The sequence below is a fragment of the Urtica dioica genome, chromosome 9, assembly GCF_054948205.1.
Source record: "Urtica dioica subsp. dioica isolate 48M chromosome 9, U.dioica_male_clone48M_v1_H2, whole genome shotgun sequence".
Lineage (NCBI taxonomy): Eukaryota > Viridiplantae > Streptophyta > Magnoliopsida > Rosales > Urticaceae > Urtica > Urtica dioica.
This window is the reverse complement of record NC_142764.1, coordinates 510,892-527,367: the sequence shown is the minus strand read 5'-3', so window position 1 is coordinate 527,367 and position 16,476 is coordinate 510,892. Positions and strand designations below refer to the sequence as shown.

At 38.3% G+C, this 16,476-nt stretch overlaps 1 protein-coding gene across 2 annotated transcripts; it reads left to right on the top strand.

The window, feature by feature from the left end:
• Nucleotides 1-681: 681 nt before the first annotated feature.
• Nucleotides 682-6,573, top strand: WAVE2 (SCAR family protein). Of its 2 annotated transcripts, XM_089625663.1 has the most exons (10): nucleotides 682-981; nucleotides 1,062-1,225; nucleotides 1,531-1,654; nucleotides 1,756-1,888; nucleotides 3,080-3,150; nucleotides 3,452-4,863; nucleotides 4,975-5,834; nucleotides 5,929-6,000; nucleotides 6,126-6,236; nucleotides 6,334-6,573. In XM_089625663.1, exons 1-10 carry the CDS (start codon nucleotides 803-805, stop codon nucleotides 6,370-6,372), a joined length of 3,165 nt encoding a protein of 1,054 aa, XP_089481789.1. In that variant the 5' UTR covers nucleotides 682-802; the 3' UTR covers nucleotides 6,373-6,573. The 2 variants fall into 2 exon arrangements, with proteins under 2 accessions (XP_089481789.1, XP_089481788.1); XM_089625662.1 differs by having other exon boundaries at nucleotides 683-981; nucleotides 3,452-5,834.
• Nucleotides 6,574-16,476: the final 9,903 nt, after the last annotated feature.

Below are 16,476 nucleotides of genomic sequence, written 5' to 3'. Positions count from 1 at the left end.
TATTTTTTGGCAAAAATACTCAAACTTTTAAATTTAATTACACGTAAATTCTTTACCATTAAAATTTATGTTTGAACTTAACGATCTGAGTAATAACGGACCAACTATAACATAACATGTGATATTTTGGCAAAAAAAAAAATTGAGTATATAAATAATATTTTGACCAAATATTGAATATTATTGCCATAATTTAAATGGAAATTCCATGCTTTCCTTCAAGCACTAGTTTGTTGATTGTACTACTGTGTTTTTCATGTTACCAACGTACATTGCCAGCAAATTTTAACTTTTATGTTTATAATAACAGAACACTTTAAAAAAAAAAAAAAACAGTAACAGACTACACATTATGCAGAATATAAAGTCTAAATGAAACAAAAAAAAAAAGAAAACACTTTAAAAAATTCTTCACTAAATAAAAATATTATCTCATTCACAACAGAAAAAGGCACGAAGTAAAAAACACAGAAGAATTTGATTGAATGGGATGTTTTTGTTTATGAAAGGGGAAGATTATCATTCCTTGGTCAATTTTAATCACATATAAAATATTAAAATCAAAAAGGGCAAAATAGTAATCTAAAGGAGAGAGAATGGCTTGCAGAGTTGGCAATGTTGTGGAGGTGGTGTGAGGGAAGGGAGCAGTTAAGTAGCTCCAATCTCAGCTCACATACTAATTCTAATATATATATGTTTTTTATTATTATTTACTATCAAGTATAAAAAAAATAAAATAAAAACAAATACAAAACAATCAAACTCTCTCTCTTTCTCTGCGACGAGGAAGAAGAGAAAGAAAATGCCTCTGGTGCGATTGGAGATTCGGAACGAGTTTGGGTTAGGAGTGTCGGAGCGTCATTTCGCGGCGGCGGCGAAGCCCAACCACGGCGCCGGCAGAGAAGACTCCAAGGTCGTACTCGACGGACTCGCCGTCTCCGGCCTCGTCGGCATACTCCGCCAGCTAGGCGATCTCGCCGAGTAAGTTTTTTTCTAAACCTTGTGCTTCATTCGATTGCTTGTTTCGGTTTTTGATCTCCAACCGACGAAATGGCTCGCAGGTTCGCGGCGGAGGTTTTCCACGGCCTGCAAGAGCAGGTCGCGAACACGTCATCCCGGAGCCACAATCTTGTGCTTCGCGTGCACCGTATTGAAGCTGCTCTTCCGCCTCTCGAGAAGGCCGTTCTCGCTCAGACCAGCCATATCCATTTTGCTTACACTCCTGGTACCTTTGAGTTGAAACTCTATCAAAACTACAACTCGAGTTTCCTAAACGTTTGACCTAGAGTTGTGCTGAGTTGTTTTTCCTTAGATGGTTACTGTTGAAAAGTTGAATTGATGATCACTTGATTTTGCATCCTGTTGTAACAAAATCATTGTTTGACGCTGTAATGTGGTCTGGCCAAGTTCCAAATTTTCAATTTGTTTTTTCCTTCTCATTTCCTATTTCTCACTGGGAGCATACTTCAAAGTATCATGCTGTTGATTCGCCGGATTCTTCAAGTCCTTAATAAAACGATTTCCTTGCAGGTTCCGAGTGGCATCCCCGTATTCGATGTGAAAGAAATCTATTTATCCACAATGACTTGCCTCATTTTATTATGGATTCGTATGAGGAATGCCGTGGTCCTCCTCGCTTGCACTTGCTTGACAAGTACTATACAGTGTTTCATTTTCTCGAGTGTGTGTGCCTTTTCAGGGAAAGAGGTGAATTTAAATCCTCACATATTCTGTGTGTCATGCTTTGTCTTTCAGGTTTGACACTGGCGGGCCGGGATCTTGTTTGAAGCGGTATTCTGATCCGACTTTCTTTAAGAAAGTGTCAGCCATGTCCGACGAGGCAAACAAGGAGAAATCACAAAAAGACAGGAAGGCTCGTAGAACCAAGGTATGAACTTTTACATCGCATATGAACTTGCATAGGTATTTGTACTATTCCAGAGCAACAATCATATTTTTTCCGATCCACCCGACAACCGGCGGAAAAGTTGGTTCCATTGTCATCATCTGTGCTTTGCTTGATAAAAAGCTGGCAGGAATTTCATAATATTGGGCTGTTAGTCGCGGTCAGAAACACTACGTGACTGACTCCTAATAATTACATAATGGGTACTAAGAAATAGAAATGCCAGAAACAGACGACCATTCTCTCTCTCTGTCATTCGCTCCAGGCCATGCAGTAGTCAGACCCATTGCCCATCTGTAGCCAGTAGCTATTTATGTATATTGCAGCCACGAACCTGCAGCACTGTAGCATTCAAACATGAACCCTCAAAACCACTCCAGCTCAGATTTCGACCCTTTATTTTGCAAATCAACCATTTTTTTTTAAATGTAGTTTGCTATTGTGATGGTTTCTGGTTTGATGATTGAGTTTAAGGTAAGCAAAGAACAAACTAAGGCAGGTACATAGTTTGGTCTTGTGGTAATTCCACTCCACCTCCAAAGTGGAGGTCGTGGTTCAATCCCCACCAGCAGAAAATGCCCTTCAAAAGAACAAACTAAGGCAGTTAAGAGGGTTTTTGTGGTTGCTGTTTATCTGTGGACTTGTCCGAGTTATGTGGTCATCACAGTGTGATTTTTGTTGGGTTTGCTGAACAAATGAAACACAAATTCTACTGCCATAGACTAGAGATGAAATCGCCACCTTGCCGTTGGAGAAGTATTTGATGCATCTAGATTGATTTGGTTCTTAGTTACCCGACTGCCACTTTAGAACCGTTTCCCCCAATGAGTTGGTATCTACTTCAGGTCTTTTTGTGTTACGTGTCAGTTGTCAAAAAAGTTATATAGTGAGCATAAGCCGCTAGCTGGGCGAGTGCTGGCTTACACAGCCTTCACAAAAGTCTAAGCGAGTTTCTCTGATTATTGATATGCGTTTTTCCAATGATCACATTTCTGTATTGGAGTATAAATATTACACCCTTCCCAGAATTCTGGAACACACCACCATCAAATTACTTGAACGAAACTCTTCTATGCTGTGTATTTGATGCAATATATACTCTATCTTGTAAAATTACTATTTCAATGCGGCTGTTATTTTTAATTATTTTCTCATTCAAGCATCTAATTACAGAAAAAGAGGTCGTCAAAGCAGCCTGGTGATGTGTCATGTAGTGCATCGATGCCCAGCACTCGCAATTACAGGTAACTTGTATTTACGTAACATGTATATTATACGATACCGTACCAGTCTAGTTAGAGTAGAGTTCTCATACTTGTACTGATCAAGGGATTGAACTTTAACATGACATAGATCCATCAACTACCTTATATTAATCTCTCAATATTCTTTTGCTTTATGGAATTAAGAAAGCCCTATTTGCAAATTTCTTCATTACTCTACATGTTAATCTCACTCATGGTTTGGCTCATTTTTATTTTTTCGTTTGTTTGTTTGCACATACTTAATTTTAACGCTCGAAGTTTAATGGCCTATGACATGCAGCTCTATTCCTCCTAGTGTCGATGGACGAAGAAGCTCTTCTTCTCAAACTGCTTCCACAGTTGATCCTGGGCTAAAGTACGATCTTGGGGACAGCCTTAATTCATTTGGTTCAAGAGCTGAATTGGGTTACATTGACTGTGTGTTCCGTCCAAGTTCTTCCAAGCAAGCAGTAGAGCAGGAACCCAAGGGTTCTTCCTCCTTTAATATGGTCCAGCACAACGATGGTAGTGCTTCTGTTTCTCATGAAGAGCACGCCAAGTTAGCTGATCACAGCTTTCCGCAAAGTTTGCTCCAGGAGCAAATGACCTCAACTTCATCTTGTGTCACATGGGATGAAAAAGAAGAGATAATGGAACCGGAGACTATGGAGAATGGTGTGGATGAAATTCTGTATCTTCCCCGGGATGAAACTGAAGAGGTGGAGGATTGCGTTCCATGTGGAGATGGGGACAGTCCAATTGTTCAGCAGATGGAAACACTTGGTGATCACGAGGGCATACAGGAATCATCGGTCTCCAGTCAGAACGGGATTGATGAAATCGACAGCGAGCCGGAAAATTACTTGGATGCCCTTAATACTATTGAATCAGAGTCTGAAAATGACCTTGACTCCCGGATGAAACGAGGATTGGAGCGGTTTTCCTCCATTTCCAATATCGGAGGAGCTGATGGAATGGATGAGCTCACCTCTTCTTGCTCTGATCATCATGCTCCAAAACCCGAATCTCACACTGATTCCTTAGTTTCCTCCAACCAAGAAATGGTTCCCGACCAGCCTGACTTGATTTTATCCGAGAGTTGTGGTCGTGTACAGATGATTGTGCCCAGTGTATCCACAGAAAAGCAAGTTCCTTCAGACATTCCCAACTCGTGTTCGTCAGAGAGTCATGCCATTGACCAAGTTCCTCACATGGCTAGGGAATCTTCTCAAGATCATTTAGCAACTGTAACCGGAACTTCTGATATTCCTGAAGGTCCAGCATCAGAACCTGTTACAGCCGGAACTTCATTCTTGCCCACAAGGACCGCTGATATACAACATTGGTCAGGAGATATCGATAGTAAGGCTTTGAGCAACATTAGCGAGACTCGGGAATCGACAATCGATGTGTCAAGCAATAGTTCAGTAAAGATCTGGACTAATGGCGGTTTGTTAGGACTTATGCCGTCAAAACCCCCTGACTTTAGTATGGCAAGTCCTGTGAATCAGGATTCTGTTAACAGTTGCAAACCTAATTTAGTAAGTCCGTTAGATTCTGTACCCGGAAATTTGAGTAATTTGCATACGCAGAATGGGTTTACTAATTCCAGGGGAAATGAGCTGAAGGAAACTAGCATGTTGGTAACTGGGAAATCGCTTCCGGTTGATCTAAATGTTAAACATAGAGTTACTGAAGCCAATCAAGAAAACGGTGATAATTCATCTCTAGTTTTTGGACTCAGCCGCAGATTACTCTCAAATAGTTTTGGTAGAAAATTATCTGATTCAGATGATACACTATTTGAACAACCTGCTTCTGTAGGTGACAACGTATTGGATCAGAAAATTGATCACCCAAATCCGATAGTCCTTGTAAAAGGCTTCAAAGAGCAGTTTGGATATGGATATACTGTATCACCCACCGCTTCTCCACCGCTGGAACACATGAAAATCTCTTACCACCCGGTAGACGGATTCGAAGCTTCCAAACTAATGCTCAAGTTTTCCGATGGAACGCAAAGCCATGAGAAAACAAGAGATACCTTTCCCTCGTTCCAATTGATCCCTGAAGCTGCTATTCCTCGGCATGACTGTAACTCGGACTCTGACGATGACACGTTTTGCAGATCATCGCCGTTCATGTCTGATGATTATCTAAGCCGCCACTCCGATTCAAATTCGGAACAGTGGGAATATGGTGATGAACCCACCGATGGTCTGGACAACAATGTTTACGATGCTCTATGTGGTATATCTTCGACGGAGCTTGTTCCAAGCTCTCTTGAACTTGATGGAATTCCCAGTAAAGACGTTTGCTTCAACGGCGGGTTGAGGAGGGAAAACTCTGGGATGGGTGTGGAATCTTCTATATGCAGTCCAATTCTCGATCTTCCAAGTTTTGATGCTCTGAAACCTACATATCAGCAAGAAGCTGACGAGTACTCTCAAGCACATACCACAGAGGACTCATCCCCAATGCCACCTCCTCTTCCTCCCATGCAATGGCGGGCTTCAAAACCGGACGTCGATGAAGCGAAAGACGAATCAGATTCGGCTACAGGAGCTTTCGAACAAGTGTCGCGTGTTGAATTACCGAGCTCTTCTATTTCCCGGTCACCTGATCTGGCTCCAAAAGACCTACAACACGCCAGCAAAGAGCCCATAATTAAGCCAAAAAGCAAGGTATGATTGTTCGATAAGCGAGTAATAGGCAATATGCTGCTTTAGATTTGCTAGATGAAGAGATAATAAATGTTTTGCTCCATCGAATATGCAGAAAGAGCGAAAGCATTCCCCGAGTGGGCCGGGGATGGACGAGAACGATTTCTTGCAACAAATAAGGGCCAAGGTGATTGTTTGCCTTTACGTTCGAGTCACTCATTCGAGTTTATTGAGCTAGGATGGATCGAGAAAAGTCAGTTTAGTTTTATTTATTTTTGTGAAGTTGATTTTGTGTTCATGTATAAATTACAGTCATTCAATCTAAGACGAACAGCAGTGCCTGAAAAATCATCAACTGCATGCGGGCCCACTGCCAATGTTAATGTCACTGCAATTTTGGAGAAAGCAAGCGCAATTCGCCAGGTTCCATATCATTTCACTTTTGTTGACTTTTTTAATTCGTCTCAAACTCGAACCATTTGCATTCGTTTATGACTGACTTGACTTTTAAACTCGCCAGGCTGTTGGGAGCGACGACGATACTTGGAGTGATACCTGAGTGTTCTTGTATTGTTGACTTCTTATCAGAGTGTTACTTATGTGTAAATGAATAGTCCTGTTTCCTTGTAATTAATCCCTAGGTCTAATAATCTTGAATCTTATTGCCGTCAGTTTTGCGTGAATATTGGGTTTCTTTAATCATGAGTTAATTTGATGTGTGATGTGGGAGAGGAATGCAGTAGTAGTTTTGGTTATGATCTTTCATCTTCGGCTGTCTAATTTTACCCTGCATCGGGTAATTACTCATATGCCATAGTTAATTAAATTTACTTAAAGTATTTACAGAAAATTAGGAAAATAGTTAACTTAAACGTTTGACATTGCTAAATAGCCTACGTTTGATAAATCTTAGGTAAATAACCATTTTTAGACATTAATCTTAAGTAAATAGTCAACGTCTAGTGTATAAATGATTATTTACCTAATATTTACGTCTGAAAGTGATTATTTACCTAAAATTTACTAAACGTTGATTATTTAGCAATGTCAAACGTTTAAGTTGGTTATTTTCTTAATGGATCTAAATATTTATGATAAACACTGGCTCAAACATATTAAATTATTATAGTTTGGCGAATGCAAGGTGTGTGATGTGTATTCATCAAAAAAACAACCCGTGCAAGGTAAATGTATTCAAAGGGTTTATATTATAATAGACAATTTTTAAAAAATTTGAAAAAATGCGAACAGTCAAGAAAAATGATCGTCCGATTTTAAGAACACTAATTTATTGATTAAAAACTTACAAAATGTTTAAATTTTATTTCTTAGATAAGTTTTAAAACACAATAGTTACAAAGATTTAAACATAATTGAAAGGATGAGGAAATAAAGCCTAGTTGGAACATGCTGACTGATGAGTGCGTTTTATACGTACAAATTTCTCATTTTCCGACTTGAATTTAAGAGAATCCTTACGTGTTTTTTTATATCTTTTTGTATTTTTCTTTGTTATTAGAGGTTTATCATGATCTAAAAGCGTTTTGAGGGCAATTGAGCAACTTTGGGATGATTTGAAGATGTTTCGGACGAGTTAGAGCTAATCAAGAAACATGGCGTCTTCTTCTGCATGATTTGAGATTCTGAAGTGACGATTATGGATAACTTCTTTCTATCATTGGATAGAGCTACCTCTTAACTTTCCAACGCATAATTATTTGCAAAAATCCGACATCGGAGCAAGAAGATACGGCCAATAGAAAAACAGTGCGCGCGTCCGAAAGCATCCGCGCACCGCGCGGATCTCCAGACTTCCAGCGCACGCCACGAGCCCTTGACACACGCGCTACGCGTTTCTTCGGATTTTGACGAACTTTCTTTCCGTTTTTTTTTAATGTTTTTAGACCATTTGAACCCTTCCAAAGGTTCAATATGCTCCGAAAATCATCTCTTGACCTATATATTCGACTTTAAGCTCTCAAAAACACATCTTCCCTTTTGTTTAAGTTTCTCTTTTATTGGAAAAAGTGTTCTTTGACGGAATTGACAACCCGACGAGTTCTCATTCTCCAAATTCATCCGTTCTTCTTTTATTTATTTTATTGCTCTAAATTATTGTTGAACATCTATTTTATTTAATATGAATTCTCTTTTGCTTTCAATATTTGTTTCATTGCTTTTAATTATTCTGTTATGTTTAGCGTTGATTATGAACACCATTAGAGGCTAGGTTTCTTAATGGGTTGCGATGTAGCCGGGGTTGATAATGGAAGGGGGGTTTGTTAGGGTTAGATAATGCTTGTTTGCTTCGTTTACTGAATTGCTTGTCATGAATCATGCTTTATGCTTTATAATGCTTGATCACCATTAGAATTGTTATCTATGATTGTTTATTGCTTGAGAGAGAATATATAATCATGTTTTTATTCATGTCTTCATAGTTGATCCTAGGTTAGTAGAAAATCTAGGCAATTTATGTAATCGTTTGAACTCTTGTTGTATCGCGTGTAATTGTTTTAATAGGATTAGATGCCGAGAGGATAATGATCCGTCAATTGCATAGGTTTGCTAAAACACTCGAGAGAGGCTAATGAATATTTTTTTATAGAATGAGATTAGCATTCATAAGAGTAGATTTTGTTGTTCAAACCCGAAACCCCTGATGTAGTTAGTTCCGGTGAAATCGTGACATCTACTTTCTCTTATTCGCATAACTCGTGTTTAATTCTCTGCTTTTATTTTGTTCATCGTTTCAAAACCTAATCACTTTTATTTGGAATCAATTCACAACAAGTTAAAGTAAAATCGTGATTTTTTTAGTCTATGTGGGTTCGACACTCGTTATTTCCATAACTACATTACTTGGGCGACACATACACTTGTGTGCGTGAATTTATTGCAACACTGACTGAAGAAGAACGCTATCATGATGACTTTGTTGCAAAAGTCCTATCAAGTAATGCATGCATAATCTATTCTCGATCACTCATGAGAGAGAGAGAGAGAGAGAGAGAGAGAGATTTGTATACTTGAACCGGATATATATATATATATATACATATATTTACGGTTTTATATATATTTTTCGTAATCGTACATAAATGAAACTTTTTTATGAGTTTTATGATACTTGAAATTAAATATAATATGCAAATAATATAATCAGCAACAACAAAAAATTGGCTACGTAAGCCACCTAAATTATAGGAATTGTAAATTAGCCAACCTTTGGTAAATACTTTGTAAATAGCCAACTTGCATACGTGGCAGCCTATTAACTACATTTTTTACATGTTTGGCTGGATTAAATAAGTCTTTTACTAATCTGCCAATGAATCCACTTGAGCAATTTCCAAAAAATGGTAAGACATCAATGTCAAGACCGCTTGACAATGTTGATTTTCGGAGGCCAAAAGAAGTTGGCGTGTTGAACGTGATGAAGTTCCACTTGTAACAACTAGGGATGACACAAAAATACGTCAACACAAGGTGCTCTCAGTGCAGCAATGAAGGTCATAATGCGGAAACTTGCTTCATATGAAAGTAAGAGGAATTTGTAAGATTTTTATACTAACACGATTAATATTTTCAGGCCCGGCCTACCTTGTAGGCCAAGCCTTTGCTTTAGGCCTCATTTTGCTCGGGTGCTTGCTCTTTGTCTAGGTTAGTAAAATCGTTTTACTTGTTTTAAGGAAAATTTTTAAATTCCACCGCTTGTTCGAAGCGTTAAACTTTTTCTTAACCCTAGATCAATTTCAACAGAAACTTTCGTGGCTGCTCGAGTTCCCGAGGAAAGAAGAGAGACGTGCTGCGAGGGGAGACAAACGTTTCAACCTTCCGAAGGCATCTCAATGTTCGAGCTTCTTAAAGGTTAGTAAACATGTATTGCTCGTTTATAGTTTTAAACTATGTGTACTTGCTCTTTGGTAGTCGGGGTCGGAGTCGCCTCGGGCGGATCTATCCTCGACGTCGTAGCCGAGAAGGTCGGCGATAAGCGTGTCGTCGACGCCGGGACAGTCTAGGAGCTCGGCGAGCCTTCGAGCCGTGTCCTCTCGGAGCACGGCCTCGGGGTCATTCGCTAGGTCTTGGGGCTGGCTCTCGTTGTGACGAGGTTTCCCTCCTAGACGGTGCGCGAGGCTTCGGAGGCCGTAAGCTCTATAAAATCAACCAAGGCATGTATAAGCCTTGTAAAGTCCAGAGACCCTGCTCAATTCGCCCCCCCTCCCCCCCCAAATCTGATTAGGTATTCACTAATATTTTAAGGGTCACATATTTTTAATGGGCTAAAAAATATAACAGCCTGTTGTAGTGTACTATAGAAAAAAAAAAAAAAAAAACTTTGGAATGCTTATTTTTTTTCTCCAGTACTGACACCATCACCATCACCATCACCATCACACTAAAGGGCATGAACCAAATCTGAAGATTTTTTTCATAGAAATGAAGAAAGATGTTTTTTTTTACCACAATGAAGAAAACAATTTAAAAAACGCAGGTTTTATATATGTAACTTCTTTTTTTTTCCTTATGTGTTGTTTGTTGCTATATTTAAATTAGTTGGTGTTTGTGTCTTTTTTTTTTTTTTTTTTTTAAGAATTGTAATGTGTTGTCTATATTGTTAGAAATATTGCCCACTAGAAGATGATGATTACTAAATAAGAACAGAAGTTACTTTATCAGCATCATATGATTAGTGGGTTGGGGTATGATAATATTTAAAATCAATAACAACTATCATCCATAATCTCCGTATCAAACTGAATCGCATGTTGGGCATCCGAGATCGAGCGATGAACTAAAACTTGGTCGATGACTGATATGTGCCTGGAAATATTTATCTAATGTCATATATGTGGAACACAAGTGAAGGTTGATCACTTAGTGGGAGCATTCTGCACTTGTGGTAAGTGTACGGCCCGGACAGACCTTGCATGTAGATGTGTCGTTTAAGGACCGTTACGACACACTATCCAGGGTCACAAATGATGGTCACAGTGACGCTTGATCTTAATCCTGAAGTGATCATGGGCTTCTAGGTCATGTTACCGGGTTCTTTGATTCATCACGTTAAAGGCCAATGAAGGTTGAATTAATGGATTTCTGATAACTCGAGACATGATTGTAGAAGAAAGTGTTTTACAGATACGGAATCCAGCCTTCCTGAAAGAAGGTTAATGTTCTTAGGTTGAATCCAAAACCGATTGATTGTGCACACTTCCGAAGTTGACTTACGTTCGGTTGAATCTTTCGCTGGGGAAGCAACGATGCTTAGGGCTTATATGCAACGAGAAAGGTATAACGGAACAAATTGACTTATCTCGATACAGGCAGAACCTGGAGGGTTATGATCACGTACTGACTAAATATGTGGACACTCGTTACGATGAGTAAATATAATTCTAGTATTAAAGGAGAGTTCAGTCTTAGCTTACACGGTGGAGTATTGACAAAGATTAGACGAATCGATCGAAAAAGAGAGGATTTTTTTTCGCCTTTTTGATCGTATTTGTTTAGCTTCTACTACTAGGTCCATCGTCCCCGATTCGGCTTCGATAAAGGCGGATAAGAACGTTAATATAATAGTATGTATTATTATTATAATCTCACTTGCTGTAATAGTGATTGACAGTATTAAATTCCGAAAATGGTATTTTAGGAATTAAATAAATATTTATAGTAAAGCTGTTTATTTATTGCTAGATCAAGTAATTAAACTTATTATTTATTGTTGGACAAGTAAATAAGTGTTTAATGTGTTTAAATCTATTGGACATTGAATAAGCAAAATCGACTATCCCTATGGTGTTGGACGGTTTTTGCACTGGTATGGTAACCAGTATTTTTTCTGTTTTTCTGTTCATAAAATATAGGAGAATAAATAGGAGATATATTTCACTACTACAAATACTGTTTTCCAGTGTGGAAGACATTCGGGTGCGACTTTTCGCACCCAAAATTCGCACCAAATGAGGTTTTCAGGTGCTACTTTTCGCACCCAAAACTCAAACAAGCATTGGAAAATTTTCGCTGATTTTTTTAACTTTGGGTGCGACTTTTCGCACCCAAAAATCCGTCAAAACTTGTGGGTGCGACTTAGTCGCACCCAATACTTTATCAAAACTATTAGGTGCGAGTCTGAAAACATTTTAGCAGCCGACTTTCCCCCTCTTTTTGGTAAAAATATCATTGGGTACAACTTTTTCGCACCCACAAGTACTAACACGGGGTATTGGATGCGACTTAGTCGCACCCAAAAGTGTCTTTGTCGCACCCAAATTCTAGGTCAGGATATAAAATAAATTTTCACTTCCGTTTTCATTCATTCAATTCCGAGCCCCTCTCTCTCTCTCTCTCCGAGCTCTCTCCTACAACCACCACCAGTCCACTCCGAGCGTCCTCTCCACCGAGCCTCTCTCTCGACCACCACCAGTCCACTCCGAGCGTCCTCTCCACCGAGCCTCTCTCTCCAACCACCATCGACGGGTACCACGCCACCATCAAGCGTCCTGCTCTGTCACGTGCCGTGCTCTAGCTCCGTCACAGCCCCGTCGTGCTCCTCCTGCCTCTCGCAGCCTCGCCATGATCAAGCCCCGCCGTGCTCCTCCTACGGTGAGTTTCCTTTCCCTCTTTTTTTTTCTTCCTCTTTAATTTCAGGCCAGCAAGCAAACTCCGACTTCCTCTTTTTTTTTCTTCCTTGCAGGTACAAGAACACAGCTCTGCCGTGCCGTGCTGTGCTCCAACTCTGTCGCAGCCCCGCCGTGCTCCTCGTGCCTCTCGCAGCCTCGCCGTGCTCAAGCCCCGCCCTGCAGGTTAGCCTCGGCCCTTTTAATTATGTATTTTTAAGAGATTTGTTAATAACTAGCCTATAGTTAGAGGGGATATTAAAATAGTAGCCCATCTATTAGTTTATTTAGCTAAATAGCCAATATTACACGTAGTACAAAATACCATTTTCTCAACCCAAACCCTAACCAGCCTCTGATCCTCAATATCAGCCTCCTCAGATCACAGCACCGGACGGAGGCGGAGGCGGTGGAGGAGGAGGAAAACGACCAGAGCCGCTACCGGAGGCCTCGCCGTGCCTCTCTCGGAGAACGGCGGCGATCTTGGCGCGAGCCTCGGATATCGCGTCCCTCCTCTCCCGGAGCCCCTCCGCGTCGAGCCCCTCCAGCGGGAAGTTCCATCAGTCGAGTACCTCGTCGTCGTCGCCGCCGTCGGAGTCGTCGTCGCCGCCGTCGGAGTCGTCGTCGCCGCCGTTCAGAGTCAGATCTCTGAGGTCCCTCTGGAGGGCTCTCTGGGCGTCAAGGTCTAGGAAGAGGCCGTCGTGGCGCTGCTGAGTTTGGCGACTCTCCGGTGGCGGTGGGCCTCGACGAGCGGGGCTGCGGCCGCTGCCGGACCCGCCGGGGCTCAAGCTCCGGAAGGAAGGCCTCGCCGCCAGGCACCCCGTCGTCTTCGTCCCCGACATCGTCACCGGCAGCCTCGAGCTCTGGGAGGGCCACCACTGCGCCGACGGCCTCTTCCGCAAGCGCCTATGGCAGTGGCGGACCCACGTTGAAGGCCCAAGAAGCCTGGGCATCCCCCCCCCCCCCCCCCCCCGAGTCTGGATCCGCCACTGGCCTATGGGGCGGCACTTTCGGCGAGCTCTACAAAAGGTATCTCTCTTTTTTTTCTTTTTTTAGGAACTACCGTTTGTTCAATGCTCTTCTCTGTGACTTTGCGATTGGTTTTGGATCTGGACCAGGTTGTTTGATTAGATCGATAGCGGCAATGATATGCAAATAAGGATTGTTGAGCCTATAAAGTGTAATAAAAAAAATGCAAGGAAACTGAGACAGATTAATTAATCGTTCCAAGTCTATGCATTGCTTAATTTATTTATTTAATTTTTTTTTGTAATCCATTAATTACATATCAATGGTTAATATGATTTATTGTCGGATTTACTGTCTTCGATTGTTCATGGAAATAATTAGTAAATCGTATTTACTGTTAGATTAACTAGTCCTCATATTTGATATTTTTCCTGTTAGATTAACTAGAAAATGTTATGGTTAATCGTATTTACTATTGTTCTTGTTACGGTAAATAAGATTTACTATTGTTCTTGTTACGATAAATAAGATTTACTGTTATATTTACCATAAAAACGAATGATTTACTCAATGGTTAATATGATTTACTGTCGGATTGTTAGTCATCGATTGTTCACGGAAATAATTAGTAAATCGTATTTACTGTTAGATTAACTAGTCCTCATCTCTGATAATTTTCATGTTAGATTAACTACAAAATGTTACGGTAAATAAAATTTACTTTTATTCTTGTTACGGTAAATAATATTTACTGTTGTTCTTATTACGGTAAATAAAATTTATGTTTTCTTGTTACGGTAAATAAGATTTACTATTGTTCTTGTTACGGTAAATAAGATTTACTATTATTCTTGTTACGACAAATAAGATTTAATATAGTTTTTGTTATTGTTAATTAGATTTACTAATTTTTTTTGTTATGGATGATATTATTTACTATGATAGTTAATAATATTAACCTAAGGGTATAATTGGAATATTGGAATGTTGTCATGATAAATCGGCTATTCTCCTAAATATGTTAATAGTTTGGCTATAATTTTAAAGTAGAGGTGTCATTTTGGCTACTTCTTTAGCCGGCCCTATTTTTAATTACTTTAGATTAATTGTAATTAGTATAAGAAAAATTAGTCGATCTAAGCCACATCAAACGTTGCAATTGTAATCTAGCCAACGTTTCGTTTAATTTTCGAATCTAGCCAAATTTGATGACGTGTCATATTTATGTAAGATGATATTTACTATATTAGCCTTGGTTTGGTTTCAAAAATACTAGCCCACGTTTTGAAACTTGGTTTTGTAGCCGAATTTGTTATATTCGGTTTATATTTCGAATTTTAAAAAAAATTCTATACTTGGCAAAGTTGGTTATTGAGCGTTTTTTTCTTTAATGAACATTATAGCCGTGTAAGCAAATACAGTGTAAATGTTCGTAAATTTTTGTTAATCTCCGTTGCTTTGTTAATTTCTGTTAATTATGGTAAATTTACATATGTGCACGTAGAGCCGATTTCTTTCCTTTCCTTTAATACGCATTTAATACGGTATTTTTGTTTTCCAAATTTATTTTCTAATTTTGAACGGGATTTTATCATAATTACGTGTATTCATTATCTTGTTTAACTTATTCAATCAAATAAATATTTCCTTTCCCTTTTAATTACATCACCGAATCTCATATTTTGAATTCAAAAAACTGAAATTAAATTGCTGAAATTATAGCCGTGTAAGCAAATACAGTGTAAATGTTTGTAAATTTTTGTTAATCTCCACTGATTTGTTAATTTCTGTTAATTATGGTAAAAATTTTGTGCATTTATTGCATTAAATTTTCTCTTTTAATTACATCACCGAATCTTTTATTAAATTAGCTAAATATCCAATTAAATTGCGAAAAATCTGAAATTAATTAGCTGTATATAATTCAAACCGGTCAAACGTGGGCTAGTGTTTTGATCAAGTAAGTATAAGAAAAATGGTAAATTAGGTATTTTATATCTGTCTATTTCAGTAAATGGCTAGATTGCAAAATTTACCAAACGTTGGCTAGATTCCAAAAACCATGTTTCAAAATGGCTACGTTGCTAGTTTACCCCTAGTATAATTAGTCTAGTAGTTAATTAGTTAGGTAATTAAATAGTTTAGTTTTATATATATATATGTGTGTGTGTGTGTGTGTGTGTGTGTGTGTGTGTGTGTGTGTGTGTGTGTGTGTGTGTGTGTGTGTGTGTGTGTGTATTAATAATGTAGTTAGTTTGATAATTGTAAATCTTAAATATGATATAATTATTAAAATTGGTAAATATGATATAATTAGTAAAATTGGTAAAATTGTTAATTATTTCATTGAAATTAATTTGATATAATTATTAAAATTGTTAATTATGTAATTGAAATTAATTTGATATAATTAGTAAAATTGGTAAAATTGTTTATGTAATTGAAATTAATTTGATATAATTATTAAAATTGTTAATTATGTAATTGAAATTAATTTGATATAATTAGTAAAATTGGTAAAATTGTTTATGTAGTTGAAATTAATTTAGTTAGTAATTTTTTAAGTTAATATGATATAATTTAAGTTATTTGTTCAATTGTTAATCATGAAATTGAATTTAGTTAAGTTATTGTATAATTTAGTTTTAGTTTACATATTTTTGATAAATGAGTTGATATTATTGAATTTTTGTTGTAATCGAGCCACGGAGGTTCGGTTTAGGGTATAGTTGATTATGAGGATAATTTTGGATGATTTATATATGCTTTTTAAATGAGTTTGCAGGTTTTTGGTTTGTTAGAATTATAGGGAAAATTCTGCCGAAATTTCGGTAGAGTTTCCAACCAATTATTCTCAAAACCCTAATTTTTTCAATTCGACTTCAGATAACATAAAATTCATAATTTCACCTTCATAGTTCTTCGTCCCTTAGCAATAACTCTTAAGCCGCACTATTGGGCATCAGCGCCAACATAAATAATCGATTTCGGTCGTCTTCGTCCCTTAGCAATAACTCTTAATAACTGTTAATTTTTCTTTTCGTTTAGCACAATCAATGTCCAATCCAAGT